This window comes from Capsicum annuum, chromosome 2, assembly GCF_002878395.1.
Source record: "Capsicum annuum cultivar UCD-10X-F1 chromosome 2, UCD10Xv1.1, whole genome shotgun sequence".
Lineage (NCBI taxonomy): Eukaryota > Viridiplantae > Streptophyta > Magnoliopsida > Solanales > Solanaceae > Capsicum > Capsicum annuum.
The window spans coordinates 97,495,491-97,511,527 of NC_061112.1; the positions used below are offsets into that span (position 1 = coordinate 97,495,491).

Consider the following 16,037-nt stretch of genomic DNA (forward strand, 5'->3'; position numbering starts at 1 on the left):
TCATTGAGGATCTAAATTATTAAAAAAATATTTAAAAATAAAAATAAAAAATAGATTATTAAAAAAAATTATAAAATTTTTATAAAATGAAAAAAAAATGGCATTGAGGATCCAAATTATTAAAAAATAATAATAAAATTATTTGAAAAATAAAAATAAAAAATTGATTATTAAAAAGAAATTATGAAATTTAAAAAAATAAAAATAAAAAATTACATTGAGGATCCAAATTATTAAAAAACAATTATAAACTTATTTTAAAAATAAAAATAAAAAAATGATCCCAATGATTAAAAAATAATTTAAAACTTATTTAAAAAATAAAAATTGATTATTATTAATCAGAAATTATAAAATTAAAAAAAACGAAAATAAAAAACTCAAAAAAAGTGAAAATAAAAAACTCCCCCACCTTCCCCCCGCCCCCCTCCAGCGCTCATCTTCTTCCCCACCCCCACCCCCCCACCCCCGATGTTCCTCTTCTTCATTAAACTTCTCCGTGAACCTTAAAAACACACAAACACACATAAAATTTTTGTTTAAAACTACTTCAAGAATTCAAAAGGGGGTCTAGAATAAAGCCATTTTTATTAAAAATTTTCATAAAATGGTGATATGAATGGAGAAAAAAGTGATCTTTCTTGTAATTTTTCAACAAAAAAGTGATCTTTATTGTAAAAATTTCCAAGGAATGGGGAAAAAAATGATGTTTGTTGTAATTTTTCAAGAAATGGTAATACTAGTGAAGGAAAAAAAATGAATTTTGTTGGAAATTTTCAAGAAATGGGAATAATTACGGTGGATTAAAAAAAAATTATTCATGTGAAGGCACGAGAGTGAGGTGACGACGAAGACGCGGGGGTAGGGTGGGCTTGAAGACGCAGGAAATAGGGTGGGGTGGGGTGCTATGAAGAAGATGACATAGGGGGGTGGGGTGTTTTTTTAAAAAAAAAATTAAGAAATTATAATAATTAAAAATTATATTAATAAATAATTTAAATATAAATTTTCTAATTTATATTTTTAGGCCCCTCAGTGCCACTTGGCACATTTCAATTCGTAATTTAGTAAAAAAAAATTGCTCACGCGCCTAGAGCAAGTGCATTGTACGCGCAGTGCCATGTGAGCAAAAAATGCCCAATTGTAACAAAATTTGGGGGGTTTAGGGGCCTGATAGGTACAAGCCATAATTGAGGAGTCTAAGTGAATTTTGACAACAAGTTTGAGTGCCTATCGATGTCTTTGGCCTTATTTATTAGATACTCAATTTTACATATTTAATTGGCCAAAGGCATCGATAGGCACTTAAACTTATTGTCAAAATTCACTTAAACCCCTAAATTATGGCTTGTACCTATCAGGCCCCTAAACCCCCCAAATTTTGTTACAATTGGGCATTTTTTCCCTGTTCTCATTAGCTTATTTGTGTGTGTCTCCAAACGCCGCTGATGTGGAAAGTTGTCCACATAAAACTCTCCACGTGGATAAACTAGATCCACATATACTTATTACATTTTAAATGGAAAAAAAATCATTTGAATGGTTCTTTCTCTCTCCCCATTAACTCTCTCTCTCTAAGATAACCCTAAATTAACCCTAATTTAACCAAAATTCTACTCAATCGAAGGAGAAATTTGAGGGTTTTCCACAGATCTTCCTCGTGTAAGTGTTATTATGATTTATATTTGTTAAATGTTGTTGAATTTTAGCATATTTCAGTTTTTAGGGTTTTGAAATTTCACTGCTAGGGCTGTGATTTTGGGAATATTCCGTCTCTTTCGTAACATACATTAAAGGTTGCAGCTTTTATCTTATTGGTGTGTGTTTTGGGTATATTCTGTTAACTAACTTTGAATTCTTGCCCTTTTGTTGCAGGTGACGTAACAAATGGAGATAATATTCACAAAATTTCACCATGGAGATCTTTTTTCAATAAGGGTGTCCCTACATATGTTGCAAGTTGTGTGCCAGAGCTAAGGTATATTGACAAGGACCACTTTTCCATACTGAAATTGTAATTTTATACTAAAGAATTAGGGTATGACACTGTTAGGGGGGTTTATTATCAAGATGCAGTAACTAAGCAGTTCAACTTGGTTAAGAGTGACACACATCTCGTTGAACTAGTTAAGGACTTAAAACATGAGGACTCTATTGATTTTTATGTCTATCATGTTTTAGATGAACCAATTCTTGACCCTGATGGTCCCACTAGTTTTTTACCTGCACCTGATATTATTGAGTGTGCAGACCTAGAAAGAGAAAGTGTTGGTGTTGATGATAGTGCTAACATAGAGAGGAAATCTGTTGAAGTAGAGAAAGAGAGGGAGGTTGATCTAGAATATTTTAACCAAGAAGATATTGATATAGAGAATGTTAACTTAGGTAAAGAGAGGAAGGGTTATGTGGAAGATGTTGGTATAGAAGAAGGTAATGAGGCTAATATAGAAGATATCCATGTAGAAGATGTTAACCTAGAAGATATTGGTATAGAAGGAGGTGATGAGGCTGATGTAGAAGATATTCATGTAAAAGATATTAATAGGCTAGCAAGTGAGTTATCAGATTACTTGAGTAGTAATTCAGATCTTGGAGATATTCCTTCAGAAGATGGCTCGGATGTTGATGAGGAGTTGAGGACTTTTAGACAAACAAGAAGAAAAAACAAAGCCAACAAGAAAGAAAGAAATCAAAAATCAAGAAAAAGGTTGTTGAAACTGAAGAAGTACCTATGGGAGTTGTTGGTTGTGTAGATAGAGGCTTTGGGGATATTGGTAAAAATAAGGCTACCAAATATTCTGTAAAATTGGGTGGAGATGAGGAATATCTTGATAGTTCTGATTGTTGGAGTGAAGATAGTAAATATATAGATGTAGATGCTGTTAGAGGAGTAGATCTACCTAGAAGAAAGAAAAGCAAGAAAACTAGGTATGATGAAAATTGTGAGTCTTCTGTGTTTGAGCTTGGAATGATTTTTGAGGGTGTAAAACAGTTTAGAAAAGTTGTTGCAGATTATGCTGTAGAGTATAGAAGGCAGTTGAAGTTAAAACTTAATGAAAAAATAGAATAAGGGTGAAGTGCATTGCAGCTAATTGCAATTGGTTGTTGTTTGCTTCTACTGATAGAGATTCAGGTAATTTTATTGTGAAGAACTATAACCCTTTTCATAAGTGTATACCTCTAAACAAGAACAAGATGTGTGATTCAAAGCTGGTTGCTAGAAAGTTCAAGCAGAGACTTGTTTCTCAGCCATACATTAGGATTTGGAAAATTCAGGATTTCGTAAGAGAGGTATTGGGTCTTTATGTAGGTAAAACTATTTGTTTTAGGGCTAAACAGATTGTTATGAGGGAGAATATGGGAGATTGAAAGCTAAAATTTTCCAGAGTATGTGAATATGCAGATATGATCAAGACAACAAATCCTGGAAATTCCTGTTGGATAAAAATTGACAAAGAAACTGAACCAGGGAAGAACCTCTTTGTTCATTTCTATGTGTGCTTTCATGCCTTCAATCAAAGATGGTTAGATGGGTGTAGGAAAATTATTAGTTTTGATGGATGTTTTCTAAAAGGAGCTTGTAAGGGTGAATTATTGGTTGTTGTGGGGGAAAATGGCAACAATCAAATGTATCCTATTGCATGGGCAGTTGTGGATACTGAAACAAAACATAGCTGGGACTGATTCATAAGGCATCTGATTGGTGATCTAAATCTGGGAATTGGTGAAGGCTTGACTGTAATGTCACTCAAACAAAAGGTACCATTACTTAATTATTTTTCTCATTACTTGACTTTATTTTCTAATAATATTCCTATTTTAATAATACTTAATACTGATTACAGGGTCTTGTTCCTGTTTAGATGGATCTGTTACCAAATGCTAAGAGAAGAATGTGTGCTAGACATATTTAGAGAAATTGGCTTGTGCACTGGAGAGGAGAAGAGAGAAGGAAGCATTATTGGAGATGTGTAAAAGCAAGCTTTGAGGTAAAGTTTAGAGAGTAGATGCAAGCAATGTCAAAGCTAGGTAAGAAAGAAATAACTGAGGACATATTAGTTAATCCTCCTACTTCTTGGTGTAGGGCATATTTCAAAACACATTCCAAATGTGATGTTGTAGAAAATAACATGTTTGAGACTTTCAATTCTTAGATCTTAGCTGCTAGACATAAATCCATAATCACAATGTTAAAGGATATTAGGCATAAAATGATGAATAGACATGTAGATATGATTAAATTTGCAGAAACATGAATTTCAGACATTGCACCTATGGCAAGAACTATTTTAGAAGGTAATAAGGAATATTCAAATAGGTACAGAGTACTATGGAATGGAGTTAATGGTTTTGAAATTGGGGATGGGGGTTACACATTTGTTGTTCACTTTGACAAAAAGTATCGTGATTATAGGTTATGGATGTTAAGAGGAATTCCTTGTCCTCATTCCATTTGCGCTTATTATTACTTGAATGAAGACCTGATCAGCATATAGAGCACTAGTATAGTAAAAAAACCATTCTTAAGTCTTATAGACATTTCATGCAACCAATTGCCAACATGAGAATATGGCCGGAAATCACAAACCCATTAATTAAACCTCCAAAACCAAGAAAGATGTCAGGCAGACCTGGCAAGAACAGAAGGAAGAGAAAGGATGAGCAAAAAAAGTGGGGTAAACTCTCAAAAAAAGGTATCAAGATCACCTGTTCAAGGTGCAAGCAAGTTGGCCATAACAAGACTATGTGTGCCAAAATGGTAAGCCTTAAATGAATTTCATAATACTTTGTAAAGTTAACATATTTCTTAACTTTTCATATTTCTGTTTGTATGTTAGAATGGTATGGGGAGCAGTAATAGTAGTCAACCTAGCACTCAGCCTGCAGCTTCATAGAATACACCACTACCACAATCAAGTTCTATTTGTGGTGACACCAGTGCAATGGCAAGAGATACCCACACTCAAAGTCAGACAGCAAGAGTAAGTTATATATGTTCTGTTGCCTTAATATTCTTCTCCTTCTTAATATTATTATTGAAAACTATTGAAAATATTGTGTTGCATTTATTCACAGTCAAGCTTCCCCTTTCATACATATGTAACTATACAATCCAGTCAATCAGGATCTATCTGTGCTGACACAGCTGCTGTGCCAAGAGCACCTCAAAGAAAGGTGTCAAGTGTTGTTGTAGAGGTCAAGGTGCTGCTGGTAGAGGTCAAGGTGCTGCTGGTAGAGGTAAATATGGTTCTGGTAGGGTTCAATGTGGTGCTGAGAGGGAAGGTGGTTCTGGTAGAAGTCAAGAAGGGATTGGTAGAGGATTGGCAAGAAAAATAGCCAATGCAAGAGGGGCCCCATTTGAAAGTGGAAGAAATGCTTCTTCAAGTCAAGTACCACTTTTGCCAACCAAGAAGAGGCTATACAATGCTACCTCATTTGCTGCTGCTACTGGATACAAAAAGCCTGTAACTGGTTTTGGTGTTTACTCTGATCCAGCAACTAGAACCCAAGTGTATAATGTATTTATCTCTGTCTCATTATTTACCTATAATAATGTTTTCATTCAAGTTTTCAATGTTCATTGTCTTACAATTATGTCTAATTTTGCAGCCTGGTACATTAAGTGAGAGGGTTCTTTATGGAGGTATAAATTTAAAGAGTGCTTTACCAACCAATATAGATATTGGTTTTAAACCTAGTGTCCTAAAGTGGAATGAAAAAGATGCAGTCACCAGCACATAATTGCAACAAATAAAAGCAATTAAGAGAAAAAAAGTGGATGCAGCCAAGTCTTCTTCATCAGTTGGATCTTCAAAGAAGTAGTTCATTTAGAATTGATTTGTACTGTAATGAAGGTTAATGACTTTGAAAAAATTGTGTTACTAGTTTTTGAACAATTTTTTCTTAGGCAGCAATTAATGATTTTGGTGTATGCTGCAGTAGAACACTATTATGCTCAATGTTAAGCTTTTTTTGAACATCTTGTTTACTGTATGCAGTTTTTAGCTCAATTTGGAGCTGTATTAATATGATATCCAGCTGTTTGCACTTTTAATTCAATCTTGAGAAATTTTAATATGATGTGTGATGTGTGAGCAGATGCTAACACATTTGAGGCTTTTAACTAAGAATAATTGCAAAGTCTTAAGAAAATTTTATCGTTTTTGATTGTTTTCTCTTTGATATTGCAGTAAAAGTCAAGATGCAAGAGAACCAGCAATAATGAAGTAAAAGAGTTGATTTCTGAGCAAGTAGAGAGGGAAATATAGCTGACAACTTGTCTGATAAGTCGTCAGCCTTGTGATAAGCTATCGAAGTTGCCGTCAGCCTTAGACAGAGAATGGGATTCAGCTGGAAGAAGTAATGACGACCTGTGATAAGCCGTCAGGGTCGTCGTTAGGCTTAGGCAGGGAATAGGATTTGAAGTGAAGAAGCGACGACAATTCTGATAAGTCGTCACATGTCTGATAAGCCGTCAGACTTCATCGTCAGCTGAAGACAGAACGTGTTCAAATGCATAAGGAGCTGACGACATTCCTGATAAGGCATCAGACTCTTGATCAGCCGTCACACACGTCATCGTTTGTCCAAAAAAATACTATGATCTGTAATTTTGTTTCCATAATTAGGCTGAAGTATTTAAAGCATATGCTAGGGTTTTCTAATCATCTGCAACTGGACATACTTGGTAAACTTTTTCTGTCTAGTTTTCCAACTTTAACAAGACAATTATATTTGGAGAGATTGTTACTATTGTTTTGGGATTTTCTACTATGATCAAATCTGAGAAATACTTGATGTTATTCATCTTATTGTAAGTTCATCTATCAAATTATGAATTCAACTTGTTTTCTTGCTTATTATATTATGAGTAGCTAAATTCTCTTAACCCGAGTTGTGGGATCCATGTGTTTGGGTTTGTAATTTAACTAAGTGTTCAAGATTCTAACGGTGGTAGAAACTTCTTGTTAATTCCATTATTTTATATTCTGACTATTGATTGCAAACTTAAGTAACTGCACAACTAGACACAAAGTAGCCAATTGACAATGAGATTGTCATACAAAACATGTCAATTCATTCAAACAACTACTACAAACTACTACTACTACAAACTAATCAAACAACTACAACAAACTACTACTACAAACTACTACTACAAACAACTACTACTACAAACTAACCAAACAACTACAACAAACTACTACTACTACTACTACTACTACTAACCAAACAACTACAATAAACTACTACTACTACTACTACAAACTAACCAAACAACTTGAACAAACTAACACTACTACTACAAACTAACCATTACAAATCCATTAAGCACTAAACTAACGAAACAACTACAACAAACTAACCATTACACCATATTAAAAAATCACTTTACAGTAAGAATAATGAGAAGAAATAGAACAAGTATATTCAATTTGAGCTTAGCACATTCCCTTTCAAGTTTAACTTTTTTGAGTTTTTGCCTCAATGCAATCAACTTCTCTTCACTATCTTTCAATTTCTCACGCAAAGTGTCCCTCTTTTGTTCAACGTCTTTGAGCTTTTGTTTCAATCGATCACACGAATTTTCACCATCTTTGCACTTTATCATTAAGCTTGATTCTACCTCAGGATATTGATGCACAGAAATTGAAGGTTTTGGATCAATCCATCTAAAGTACCCATATCCACCATTTTCCTAAAATGCAAAAACCGTAAAATAATAAAAAAAAATCACCAAAAAAATAAAGTTAAAATTTGTGAAAATGATACAAACCTTTGAAACTTTACATCCAAAAAATCTACGACTAGGATTTAATGGAGTCCTTGAAGTTCTTAATGGACAAAATTCGAAACAATAACACAAATCGAAAACCTCAATGTTAACGAAATTTTCTGATATTCTCATCGAAAATGAGAGAAAAAATTGATTTAAAAGAAATTATGAGATAAATTTGATAGTGAGATGAGAGAAGTTGAGAGAGAAATCAGTTATGGATGAGAGAATAAAAAAGAAGAAGAAAAAAATTAGGTTAAAAATAGAGGGAAATTGAAGGGGATGGCAAAAGTATACATTAAATAACGTTAACTTTTGCCACATAGACAGTTTTTTCACGAGTCATGCGCCACCCGCGACTAAACAACACGCGCAGTGTCATATAGGCAAAAAATGCTTAATTGGAACAAAATTTCGGGAATTTAGGGGCCTGATAGGTACAAACCATAGTTTAGGGGTCTAAGTGAATTATGACAACAAATTTGAGTGTCTATCGATGTCTTTTGCCTATTTAATTTGATGAGAGACATTCATTGGTACATTAAAAAAAAATTATAAAATAATTATATGTATCGCATCGAGGAATTCCTTGAACGTATATTTCATTTTCATTTATTTTTTATTGATACATTGTTGGTATTAGGTAAAAAAAAAAAATTATTATTATATTTAAAAAATTGAAATGTTAATTTAGTTGTTATTATTTAGGGTGCTCTCCCTTGCCATAATGAATTAAATATCAGCTTTTTATTATCATCATGATGTAGCGAGGGTTCTCCCTCTCTACTTTTTTTTAAAAAAAAATAAATATTTAATTTATGCAAAAAATCATGTTGCAAAGTTCCTAGTCGGGGATTGATGAGTTATTGTCTTCTAAGACAGCTCTGACTTCAAAATTAATTTTATGAAAAAGGTACAAATATACTCCTGAACTTTAATAAATTATACAAATATACCCTTTGTCATATTTTGGGTATAAATATACCCTTACAGTTAATAAAAGGTATAAATATACCCTCAAACTTTAATAAATGATACAAATACACCTTCCATCATACTTTGGACACAAATATACCCTTGTCATTAATGAAAAGGTAAAAATATACCCTTCTCATTAATGGCGGGACACATGTCAACATCGTATTAGTTGGCCCTTTTTAATTTATTTTATCTGTGAATAATTTAATTCATCTGAAATTATAACCCATACACGGTTCAAATAACTCGACCCGACCTGTGATATAATAAGGACCTTGATTTGGCCGAGGAATGTCCAAACTTTGCAAGTTTTTCTCATGTTTCTGTTCTTACAATGTTGTCTTCTTGTTCACTCTTTGAAGTTGGTGAACAATGGTGTAACAATGAATTTAAAGTAGGTAACAATAGCCATGAATCAGAAATAATTTCTGATTCATCGACGCTCGTGATTTAAAAAAACAAATAGCAATCGTTCATGAGAATATTAAACATCATCAGAATATTAATCTAACATCAGAACATTAAACAACATCACAATATTAAACAAATCTCTACTTGATTCTAGATGGTAGAAGGGTCGAAACATGAATCGAACCGACACGTTTGTTAGGTTTTTTGGTTAGTGAGAGAGTGTGAGTGTGAGAGTGTGGAAGAAAGAAACACGTGTGAATAGAGATGCGTGATATGTCTCTTGAAACTTCTCTATTACACGGGTCAGTGCGGGTTATTTGGATCGGGTATGAGTTTTAATTTAGGATAGATTAAATTATTGACGGATAAAATAAATTTAAAAATGTCAATCAATACGATACTGACACATGTCCCGTCGTTAATGTGAAAGGTATATTTATACCTTTTCATTAACAGTAAGGGTATATTTGTACCCAAAGTATGACGGAGGGTATATTTGTACCATTTATTAAAATTCGAGGGTATATTTGTATAGTTTTATTAACGGTAAGGGTATATTTATATCCAAAGTATGACGAAGAGTATATTTATACCATTTATAAAAGTTTGAAAATATATTTGTACCTTTTCCGTTAATTTTAAAATTCAGCTTAGATTCTTTTTTCTTTTTTTTTCACAAAAAATTAATCTCGTCTTTTAAAATTTCTCTTGCATATGGCGGTTCTAATTGGATAACTGTCACCAAACACAAAACCCCTACATTAACGTCTGTTGTCCTTCTAAATAACCGTATCCTTCCAAAAACCCAATGTTGGCATATAGCAACACAGGTTTTTCTTGTCTTTATGATAAAAAATACAGATGATCTAGAATAGTGTTATTTTAAATAGAATTTATTATATTTTTTAAATTTTATTCTTAATAATAATTATTTCGAAAGTAATAAACATTGATTAATTAATTTTTTATCGAACGTCTGTGTACTGGAAACCGGAAACGTGACAAGTGGTCCGGAGGGAGTAGATTAAAGAATCATAATTAATTATGTCTAAATCTAATTAACTTTGTGAACCTTCACATATTTTATGTGTTTGTTTGAAAAGTTCAACCTATTAAAGAACTCAGCCAGCCGGTTTGGCTTAAATCTGTCACGTAATTTATTAGTATCTTAGGCTTCACGATTTTCACATTAATTTGCACTCATCACCAATTAAAATTAAATGATTAATTATTTTAATTAAATTGAGATGATAAACATTGCAATATCTTTTGGTACACGCGACACATAATCTTACTAGAAAAACAAATAAAGAAGTTCAAAATGGATGGCTAGTAAGGTAGATTGACTCTTGACTAAATATTCGAATTTACTAAACATTGGATTGTTCTTGAAAATGGAATATAATCATATGTTTTAGATTCGAGCCCTTAATATGAAATCAAAGGAGCATTTTAACTCTAGCATAGGACTGCGAGTTTGAAACCTCATGAGATAGAAGAAATGTTGCAAACCTAATACGAGACTTTTTGAGTTTAAGTCCTCGGTATGGAATCAAAGGAGCATTCTAATCAGGGGCGGCTCAATATATTGTAAGGCTTAAAGCGAAACTTCAAAATAAGACCTTAAAAAGGAAATTGTATATTTTTTATATTTGAAATTTATTTCTATAGCTTTTTGAGCTGCAAAATTATGAACAAATTTGTTTTACAATCAATTTCTCTCAATAATTTTCATTTCAATTAATTGTATACTTAAATCATTTCCTTTCTATTGAGATGATGTTGATCTAAGTATGATTTTAATAATTTTAATTTTAAAAAATTCTTTCAACTGAGACAATTATTATAGGGACTCTATATGCAGTATAAACATTTGAAAAAAAAAATTATTTTATTAAAATATTTCTTACCATTCTGCTCCCTCCATCCCACTCTAACTATTATTTTAATTCATTTCACGTCCATTACATAAAATAACAAATATAAGGTATAGTTATTAAGGTTACTCTATTTATTAGATTTTGTTTAGAATTGAGAATTACTAAAAATAAATTTTCTTTGATGTTAAGAATAAAGTTGAATATAATTGTCAACTTTAATCTTAAATTTCTAATATAATACTTTCTTTGAGCTAAAATAACATTAAAATAAAATAATATTTTTTAATAAAAAAAAATTCTTAATTATAAATTTATAATTATTAAAGAAATGAGGCCTCAAAAATTGAGGACCTAAAACGGTGGCTTTAATGACTTTAGGCTAAAGCCGACACTGATTCTAATTTTAATATAGAATTTTCCAGTTTAAACTCTCAATATGAAATCGAATAAGTATTTTAACTCAATATGAAACTTTTTGAGTTTGAACCCTCAATATCAAAAAAAATATTTTAACCGCAATATGAGACTTTTCAAATTGGTACCCTCAACATGGAATCATAAGAGTACTTTAACCTTAATATGAGATTTTCTAAAGCAAATCTAAATTTACTTGGTATCCTGTATAAATCTCGTTTATTGTTTTCTTCTATCTTCTCTTGGGTTTAATTGGTGTGAATGGAAAATGAAGGGACACAATCTTTGAGCAAAAGACATATTGTTTTGGAAAAGGTGTGACTGTTCAGATAGTTATATCTGTTCAGAAAAAGACACAATGTTTCTAATAAACAGACATGTCTCTTTCAAAGGATACACCTTTTAAGTGAACTATTGTCACCTTTCAGAAGAGGCATCTGATGGCTATATAAACCTGCTTTCATCCACAGGTTTAGAAATTAATGAAAAACTTTCTGAAATAAAAACTTTCCTTGTCTTCAAAACATTCTTTGGGATCAATCAAATCGTTGAGTGAGTTCAACGAATCCAATTATTTGAGGTGCCACTATAGTTGGATTGAAAGTCATTTTATCCTGGGAGGAAAAATCCAAAACCTCGGATACAGTGAGGAGAATTATCCCTTAAGGATACTCCGTGAAGTCGGGGGACTTGACTTCATATTTTTGTTTCATCTTAATTTCAAAAAAAAAAAACACTTCTTAGAAAGATCACTTGTTCTTATTTTGAACTTGAACTAATGTTGAAGTTGTTATACCTAAATACAGATTCTTGTACCCAAATACATCATAAAATAACAATCTTAAGGAATAACTTTTTTTGCAGAATTTGTATTGCTTGTTTTTGGATATTATTGCTTTAAGCTTTCTACTCCGTTTGAACTTAACTAGTGATTCGAAGACATAAAATCTTCATCACAAGTTAAAGATCATTCGTTTGACGATTGGAAGTCATAAAAACTTCATCGTTAACTAGAAACAGAAAGAAGAGTTTAAAGTTGCTTAACTTTATAAATAGTATTCTAAAAATACTAAATTTTTTTGTCTTGTGGTGACAGGAAAAATGACTAACGAAAGTCAAATGTAAGATGCGGCTACGACTGTGGAGGCAACTAGCATTGCTTCAACAAGTCGAGAAAATGCTTCGCAATCAATGGCACCTGCGGAGAAGCCCGAGAAATTTGCGAGTATTGACTTTAAGCGATGGCAGCAAAAGATGTTTTTTAACCTCACCACTCTATGCCTTCAAAGGTTCACTAGTGAGGATGCTCCTAAGGTGCCCGAGGGAACCTCGGACAAAGAGCATTTCATTATTGTAGAAGCTTGGAAACACTCGAACTTCCTTTGCAGGAATTATATGTTGAATGATCTCCAAGACGACCTCTACAATATTTACAGTGGAACTAAGACATCGACGGAATTGTGGGGGGCACTAGAACGAAAATACAAGACAGAGGATGTGGGAATTAAGAAATTCTTTGTTGCAAGGTTTTTGGACTTTAAAATGATAGATAGCAAATCGGTTGTCTCTCAAGTGCAGGAATTGCAAGTAATCATTCACGATCTCCTAGCAGAAGGTATATCTTTGAAAAATACCTTAGTTGAACAAATTGAAAATGTTCTTAGTACTCACATAAACTGTTTTGTAGGTTTGATTGTGAATGATGCATTTCAAGTAGCAGCGATCATTGAGAAACTATCACCTATGTGGAAAGACTTTAAAAACTACTAGAAGCACAAACGCAAGGAGATGACTGTCGAAGATCTTATTGTCCGACTACTTATTGAAGAGGATAATGCCTGTCGAAAGAAGGTAAAAAGAGAATTCTACAATTAATGGAGCACATATTGTAGAAGATGACCAAAACAATTCTAAGAAAAGGAAGAAAGCTGAACAAGGAAGCCATCAACCCAAGAAGAAATTCAAGGGAAAGTACTTCAACTGTGGCAAGATTGGCCATAATTTCAAAGATTGTCATGCCCCTAAGAAAGGCAAGAAAAAAGACCAAGCAAATATGATTGAGTCCAACAAAGAATGTGATGATCTGTGTGCTATGCTTTCAGAATGCAACTTGGTGGGGAATCCTCGCGAGTGCTGGATGGATTCTGGTGCCACCCGCCATGTTTATGCCAACAAAGAGTTGTTTTTGTCATTCGCTCTGGCTCAAGTAGAAGAAACGATCAACATGGCTAACTCCGCTACGGCTAAGGTAGAAGTAACAGGAAAAGTGGGCTTGAAAATGACTTCAGGAAAGGTCTTGACAATTAACAATGTCTTGTATGTTCCAAAATTACGTAGGAACTTGATTTCTGTTTCACTTCTAGACAAAAACGGATTCAAATGTGTAACCGTTTCTGAAAAAATTATAATTAGCAAAAGAGAAATATATGTAGGAAAAGGTTATCTCACCGAGGGCCTTTATAAGATGAATGTTGAAATAAATAAAAGTTCAAATTCTTATTACTTGCTTGAGTCTTATAATTTATGGTATGAACATTTAGGCCATGTTAATTACAAAATGTTACGAAAACTGATTAACTTAGAAGTTTTGACAAACTTTGAGTGCAACAAATCAAAGTGTCAAACATGTGTGGAATCAAAGTATGCAAAACATCCTTATAATTTCGTTGAAAGGAATTCCAATCCTTTAGACTTAGTACACACTGACATTTGTGATATGAAGTCAACACCATCACGTGGTGGGAGAAAATATTTCATAACTTTTATTAACGATTGCACTAGATATTGTAATGTCTACTTGCTAAATAATAAGGATGAAGCAATAGATACGTTGAGGCAATACAAAACTGAAGTATATGGAATTCGGTATTGCCAAGACTCCTTTGGATATGAGCTTTGCACTTCGAAAGAATAAAGGTGAAAGTGACTCACAATTGGAGTACGCAAGAGTAATGGGATTTTTAATGTATATAATGAACTGTACATGACCAGATATAACATGCGTTATTAGTAAATTGAGTCGGTACACAAGTAATCCCAATAAAATTCATTGGATGGCAATGAAAAGAGTTTTGGGGTATCTTAAATACACTCAAGACTATGCCTTGCATTATAATAAATATCCTACGGTACTTGAAGGATATAATGATGTAAATTGGATCACCAGATTGCACGAAGTAAAATCCACAAGTGGATATGCATTTACTATCGGTGGAGGAGCAGTCTCTTGGAAATCATCCAAACAGACTTGTATTGCTCGCTCTACAATGGAATCTGAATTTATCGCATTGGATAAAATCGGTGAAGAAGCAGAATGGCTCTGAAATTTCTTGGAAGATATTTTTTATTGGCCCAAACCAGTGGCGCCAGTATGTATACACTATGATAGCCAAGCGGCAATAGGTAGGGCACGGAGCATAATGTACAACGGTAAATCTCGTCACATACGACGGAGACATAATACCGTTAGGGAAGTTCTCTCTAGTGGAATTATAACTGTTGACTATGTAAAGTCAAAGGATAATATGTCGGATCCACTTACAAAATGCCTATCTAGAGAAGAAGTGGAAAGGTCATCCAAGGGAATGGGTTTAAGGCCTAGGACAAGTCAGCATAGCGGTAACTCTACCTAGTAGACTGGAGATCCCAAGAGCTAGGTTCAAGGAGATCAAACAAAGCTGTGTCTGACAGGTTCAACATTGTCAATTACCTAACCCATTCTCATGATGTGGACAATGTTTAGTAAATAAGGATAAAACTTAAGGTGAAAAGTCTTTTGATGATTATCTAACTATAGAAGATTTGACCAAATAGTTTAATCTATAGGATTGAACGTTTAGAAATCACCTAAGTGAGGGTGAAGTGGAAGCCGTTTCAAGGAGAATGTTAGTAAAGGCTTATTCTCTAAGCTCTCATGAAATCGGAACGTGTTCATGGCTGAAAAGAACAAAATCGTGAGAACCATAAACCGTAAAAGGATGGTTGTGTGACATGTGTTGTCTAGGTGTACATTAAAGCTCGACGGTTCAAAGATATCAAATCTACCGATTGATCGAGTGCATCCAATGCATGTTCACTACGAAAAGTTTAAAGGGAAACGCACTTATCCAGATGCAATCAGTCTTTGCTTGATGATCGCATACTTGTCCGTAAAGTTTTACAAAGAATAGTCATTCCCCATTCACGTGGGGGATTGTTGGGTTTAATTGGCGTGAATGGAAAATTGAGGGACACAACCTTTGAGCAAAAGACATATTGTTTTGAAAAAGATGTGACTGTTCAGATAGTTATGTCTGTTGAGAAAAAAATACAATATTTCGAATGAACAGACATGACTCTTTCAAAAGATACACCTTTTAAGTGAACCATTGTCACCTTTCAGAAGAGGCATCTGATGGCTATATAAACCTGCTTTCAGCCACAGGTTTAGAAATGAAATTAAAATTTTCTGAAATAAAAACTCTTCTTTTTTTCAAAACATTCTTTGTGATCAATCAAATCGTTGAGTGAGTTCGACGAATCCAATTATTTGAGGTACCACTATAGTTGGATTGAAAGTCATTTTATCCTGAGAGGAA

General features: G+C 33.2%; 1 protein-coding gene across 1 annotated transcript; it reads right to left on the minus strand.

Annotated features, from left to right (window-relative positions):
* Positions 1-7,387: 7,387 nt before the first annotated feature.
* LOC107857899 lies at positions 7,388-7,909 on the minus strand. Its single transcript, XM_016702674.1, has 2 exons — positions 7,778-7,909; positions 7,388-7,699 (listed from the first exon to the last, which is right to left on the minus strand). Exons 1-2 carry the CDS (start codon positions 7,907-7,909, stop codon positions 7,388-7,390), a joined length of 444 nt encoding a protein of 147 aa, XP_016558160.1.
* Positions 7,910-16,037: the final 8,128 nt, after the last annotated feature.

Excerpts from the sequence above, each read along its gene's own strand:
- LOC107857899 (XM_016702674.1), bottom strand. The coding sequence starts at position 7,909 with ATGAGAATATCAGAAAATTTCGTTAACATTGAGGTTTTCGATTTGTGT. Across the intron at positions 7,700-7,777 it reads TTGGATGTAAAGTTTCAAAG|GAAAATGGTGGATATGGGTA; the intron begins GTTTGTATCATT and ends TTTGCATTTTAG.